The sequence below is a fragment of the Ailuropoda melanoleuca genome, chromosome 17, assembly GCF_002007445.2.
Source record: "Ailuropoda melanoleuca isolate Jingjing chromosome 17, ASM200744v2, whole genome shotgun sequence".
Taxonomy (NCBI): Eukaryota; Metazoa; Chordata; class Mammalia; order Carnivora; family Ursidae; genus Ailuropoda; species Ailuropoda melanoleuca.
Genome location: NC_048234.1, coordinates 38225926 through 38231925, shown reverse-complemented (window position 1 = coordinate 38231925; position 6000 = coordinate 38225926). Strand labels below are relative to the sequence as shown.

The following is a 6000-nucleotide window of genomic DNA, read 5'->3' as shown; positions in this document are numbered from 1 at the left end:
GGGAGAGGAAGAAGCAGGCTCCCGGTGGAGAAGCCCGATGAGGGACTCCTTTCCGGAACGCTGTGATCACGGCCTAATCTGAAGACAGGTGCTTGGNTGGTGACTGCGCCACTCAGGCGCTCCGGGTTGTGGGCTTCTTGATTTTTCAGCCTGCCTTCTGGGGGAGGGGCCTGCCTGCCGGTACTCAGGAAACCCTGTTTGGGTAGAGTCTCCGTGTCCCCTGCGAGGGGCGATGGGGATGGGCGCCCTGTGAGCCGGTATTTCCAGGCTTTTGTTCTCTGGCGGCTTTCGTTGGTGGTCTGCTGTGCCTCTTCTGAGAGTCAGAGCGGCAGTGGCCGTTNCTCTTCTGAGAGAGCAGCAGCGGCTGAAATTCAGCCTCTGTCTCAGAACAGAGGGATCGCGGATCGTTCTCCACTGATGTTCTGGCCACTTTAACTCTGTTTCAATTGGTGCTGCTAAAAACCCTGCAGCGACCTGGGATGTGCTCCCCACAGCCTGTGTGCCAGCCCTCACTTCCAGGGCCAGCGTGTGTCTGTCCTTTGTGCTTCTAACACTGCCCGCTGTCCCCGGTTCCCACGCGTGCTCCCGAGCNCGTTCTCCACTGATGTTCTGGCCACTTTAACTCTGTTTCAGTTGGTGCTGCTAAAAACCCTGCAGCGACCTGGGATGTGCTCCCCACAGCCTGTGTGCCAGCCCTCACTTCCAGGGCCAGCGTGTGTCTGTCCTTTGTGCTTCTAACACTGCCCGCTGTCCCCGGTTCCCACGCGTGCTCCCGAGCTCCCTGTTTCAGTATGGTTCACCTGTGCTCTGGAGCGCCAGTTTTCAGTCTGGTCACGCTTGCACTCCTGAGCTCTCGGTTTCACTCTAGTTCGAGTGTGTGGTCGGGAGCTCCTGTTTTCAGTTTGGACACGGGCATTCCCATGCTCACTGACTCAGTCCACTCTCTTGCGGGTACTGGTCTGAGAGTCCAGCCCGCTCCCCAGCACAAGGGGCTATTGCTTCCCAGCGCCTGAGCGCAGAGGCTCCCTCCCCCTTCCCTTTATCTTCCTATATCTGTGCTCGGATTCACAGCTCCCCGTTTCGTACCTCAATACTCAGTGCTGGAGATGTTCATTTGTAGAGATCCAGATGTATCTTCCTGTGTCTCAGGCTGATTCCGTGAGTGTTCAGAATGGTCTGGTAGATATCCAGCTCGCCTCAGACCAGCTGAGTAAGGGTTGCCTACTCCTCCTCCATCTTTTCTCCTCCTTGCAGAAAGTGGTTGCCTTTCTGTTCATAGAGTTTCTGCTACTCTTTTCTTCATTCTCCAGTTGCATTCATAGGTATTCGGAATGGTTTAGTAGCTCTCTCGCTGAATTCCTGGGGCCAGACGAACTTTAGGTCTCCTGATCCTCCGCCATCTTGGAACGCCGAGCTGGAGCTCAACTCCTGTTTTAAACTGGGTTCCTTGCAGAAAGTGGTGGCTATTCTGTTCTTAGAGTTGCTGCTATTCTTTTCTTCATTCTCCAGTTGAGTTTGTAGGTGTTCTGAGCAGAGAGCTTGACGTGGGGATCAATCCCAGGACTCTGGGATCATGACCCGATCCAAAGGCAGATGTTTAACCAACTGAGCCACCCAGGTGTCCCTAAAAATTATTTTTTCTAACCAGTAAAGTTCACCTGTTTCAGAACAGTGTGACAAATTTGTAGTGAGTTTCAGTTTTCTTGCCATTTAGTAACTGAAACCCACATGTTGCGCTGCCTTATGCCCCCCCTTGAGCTGAAGAGCCGGCACCAGGAAAAAGATGCGCTGTGTCTTACCGGCATGATGGATCCCACAGCCACAGCAGGAAATGCTTGCTGCGTAGACACATCCCTAAACACTTGTCTTTCTTTTTGCTTTCTTTCACCAAAGGAGCCAGTGCATCAATCAGATGAAAGAGGTGAAGGAGCAGTGTGAGGAGCGAATAGAAGAAGTCACTAAAAGGGGAAATGAAGGTGTTGCTTCCAGAGACCTGAGTGAAAAAAAGGACCAAAGCCAGCAGGTAATTCTGGGTTTTTTTCTGCCCAGGATTCTGGAAGGCATTCCTCCCTTCTCTTCAGGCATTCTGTTCCCTTGTCTGCTGTCTGATTTGCTCCTCTCTCTGTTCTCTTTGGTGTGTTTGGTTCCCTGAGACACGCCAGCCAGTCCCGGGACGCCGCGACTCTGGCGGGGCAGACTGGGCTCTGGCCTTGTCCTTGGGCTCGGGGCTTTGCCGGGGTTTCTTCATTTAAGGTCTGTAGCCATCCTGCGAGAGAGTTGCTGCTGTTCTGTTTCGAAGGCCCTGAGACCCGTGGGCAGGGTTCAGTACAGTGGCCCCCGCACCAGCTGGTCAGCTGTGGGGCCGACAAGAGCCCACGTTGGCAGGGTGCGTGACGCCCGGCCACGGAGCTGCTGCTCGAAGCCTTCAGGAAATCTGCGTGTGTTGCTTTTAAATATACCAGCTTTATTGAGGGATAATTCACAGACCATACAGTTCACCCATATAATAGTTACAATTCATCGGTTTTTAGTACATTCACAAAATTGTGCAGCCATCATCACAATCAGTTTTAGAACATTTTCGTTCCCCCAAATAAACCCCATAACCATTAGCTCTCCCCATTCAGTCCTAGAAAACCATTAATCTACTTTCTGTCTCTATAGATTTGCTTTATCTGGACATTTCATATCGTAGAATCATACGCTAGGTGACCTTTTGTGTCTGGATCCTTTCACTTAGTGTAATGCTGTCAAGGTTCATCCATGTGCTTGTATGTATGAATATTTCCTATTCATGGCTGGATAATGTTGTATGGATAGGACACATTGTGTGGATTCATTTGTCAGTTGATAGGTATTTGCGTTATTTCTAGTTTTAGGCTGATGGATATTATGCTGCTATGAACACTCATGTAGGCATTTTTGTATGGATGTAAGTTTTCATTTCTCTTAGATATACACTTAGGAGTGGAATTTCTGCATCATATGGTGACTTGATGTTTAATGAGAAACTTCCAGGCCATTTTCAAAAAGTGATCACACTCTTACATTTTCACGAGCAGTTTGAGGGTTCCAGTTTCTCTACATCCTTGCCAGCTCTTGTTATTATCGGTCTTGGTCATTATAGCGTCCTCGTGGGTTTGGAGTCCTGCCTCATTCTGGTTTGGATTTGCATTTTTCCATAATAACTAACATTGAGCATCTTTTCTTGTGCGTTATTAGGCATTTGTATCTTTTTGGAGAAATGTCTGTTCGCTTCCTTTACCCATTTTTAAATTGAACTATTTTATAATTGAGTTAGGAGTTCATATATATACATATATATACATACATGTATATATATGTATATGTGTGTGTGTATATATATATATACATAGAGAGAGAGGGATATTAGATATGATTTGCAAATATTTTTCCCATTCTGTGAGTTTTTTTACTTTCTTCCTGTTGTTCACTGGAACATAAAAGTTTTTAGTTTTGATGAAGTCCCATTTGCTAGTTATTCGTTTTGTGTTCCTTTGGTGTCATAATTTAAAACACTTTGCCTGATCCAAGGCCATGAAGATTTACATTTTATTCTAAGAGTTTTATAGTTCTTAGCTCTTACATTTAGTCCTATGACCCATTTTGAGTTAATTTTTTATATCTGGTGTGAAGTAGGCGTCCAACTTCATTCTTTTGCATGTGGATATCCAGTTGTCTCTTGGCACTTTTTCTGAAAAAACTATTCTTTCTTCCACTGAACTGTCGTGGCACCCTTGTCAAAAATCAGTTTACTGTGAATATGGGGGTTTATTTGTGGACTCTTAGTTCTCTTCCATTGGTCTATTCGTCCCTTTTGTTAGTACCATATGTACAGCCTTGGTCACTGTAGCTTTGTAATAAGCCTTGAATTCAGGGAGTATGAATCCTCCAACTTTTTTTTTTTTTTAAGATTTTATTTATTTGACAGAGTGAGTGTAAGAGGGGGAGCAGCAGAGGGAGAGGGAGAAGTGGGCTTTCCACTGAGCAGGGAGCTCAATGTGGGGCTCGATCCCAGGACCCTGAGCATGACTTGAGCCAAAGGCAGACACTGAACTAACTGAGCCACCCAGGAGCCCCCTTTTTTTAAATTGTAATTTTAAAAAAAGATTTATTTATTTATCTTAGAGAGGGGGGGATATAGAGAGAGAATCTCAAGCAAGCAGACTCCCCACTGAGCACGGAGCCTGACATGGGGCTGGATCTCATGACCATGAGGTCATAACCTGAACTAAAACCAAGAGTCAGATGCTTAACTCCCTGTGCCACCCAGGTGCCCTTCCAAATTTTTTTTTTTTAATTTTTTAAAAATTTATTTGAGAGAGTGAGAGAGAGCACGAGTAGGGGGAGGAGCAGAGGGAGAGGGAGAAGCAGACTCCCCACTGGGCGGGGAGCCCAATGTGGGGCTCAATCCAGGGACTCCAGGATCATAACCTGAGCCAAAGGCAGACGCTTACCTGACTGAGCCACCCAGGTGCCCCCAGCGTTGTTCTTTGTATAGACTATTTTGGCTATTCTGTGCCAGTTGACTTTCCACGTGAATTTTAGGATCTGCTTGTCAGTTTCTTCAACAAAGACAAGTGGGATTTTGACTGAAATTATATTGAATCTATTGATCAGTTTGGAAGTATCGCCATCTTAACAAAATTAAAAGTACTGTTCTATGAATGTGGGATGTCCTTCCATTTAAGTCCTTAAAAAATCTCTCAAATAAGTGTAAGATTTCTTTTGTTCAATTTATTTTTTATGCTATTACAAGTGGAATTGTTTTATTTTCATATTACTAGTTGTATAGAAATACAATTCTTCTTACACTGATCTGGTATATTGCAACCTTATTCTAATAGTATTTTTTGGTATGTTATTCCTTTGAATTTTCTATATACGGTATTATGTCATCAAAGGAGAGACAGTTTTACATTTTTCTTTGCCAATCTGGATGCCTTTGTTTCTTTTGATTGCCTGATTGTCCTGGCTAGAACCTCCATTCAGTGTTAAACAGAAGTGGAAGAACAGATATCCTTGCTCTTGATCATGGAGTTTTTACCATTAAGTTTGTTGTTTGTTGTGTGTTTTTGTAGATGGACTTTATCAGGTTGAGGAAGTTCCCTTCTGTTCTTGTGTGTGTTTTAAAGATTTTATTTTAGAGAGCATGTGCAAGGGGTGGGAGGGGCGGAAGCAGAGGGAGAGACAGAGTCTCAAGCAGATTCCCCGCTGAGCGCAGAGCCTGAGGCGGGGCTCCCATCTCGTGACCTTGAGATCATGACCCGAGCCTGGAGCCGAAACCCGAATGCTTAATCCACTAAGCCACCCAGGTATCCCTTCCCTTCTTAATTGTTGAGTGTTTTTATTAAGACGTGTTGGATTTTGTCAGATTCTTTTTCTCCATCTATTGAGATGATCATGTTTTTTTTGTCCATTATGCTATTGATACGATATTATACTGATTTTTTAGATGTTTCACCTTGCGTTCGTGGGATTTAACCCACTTGTTCATGGTATATAACCCTTTCATATGTTGCTAGATCTGATTTGTTAGTATTTTGTTAAGGACTTTTGTGTTTATATCCATGAGAGATATTGGTTTTCTTGTAATGTTTTTGGTTTTGATATCTAGTAATATTGGGCTCATAGAATGACTTGGGGCATATTCCTTTCTCTTGGTTTTTTTGTTTTTTGTTTTTTTGTTTTGTTTTGTCTTTTGAAGAGTGTGAGATCTGGTATTCTTTAAATGCTTGGTGGGATTTACTAGTGAAGTCATCTGGGCTTGGGCTTTTCTTTGGGGGAAGTTTTTAAATTACTAATTCAACCTCTTGTTAAATAACAAATCTATTTACATTTTCTTTTTTCTTTCTTTTTTTTTTTTTTTAATTTATTTGAGACAGAGAGGGAATGGGTAGAGGGCCAGGGGGAGAGAATCTTCAAGTATACTCTTGGCTGAGTGCAGAACCCAACATGGGCCTTGATCTCATGGCCCAT

The 6000-nt window shown here is 44.4% G+C and overlaps 1 protein-coding gene across 1 annotated transcript in view; it reads left to right on the top strand.

Moving 5' to 3' along the window:
* GOLM1 (golgi membrane protein 1) overlaps positions 1-6000 on the top strand; it is a 44913-nt gene that overhangs the window by 27272 nt on the left and 11641 nt on the right. The window contains exon 6 of the mRNA XM_034647158.1: positions 1894-2023. Coding sequence (XP_034503049.1) covers positions 1894-2023 — 130 coding nt within the window. The remainder of the gene's footprint in view (positions 1-1893; positions 2024-6000) is intronic.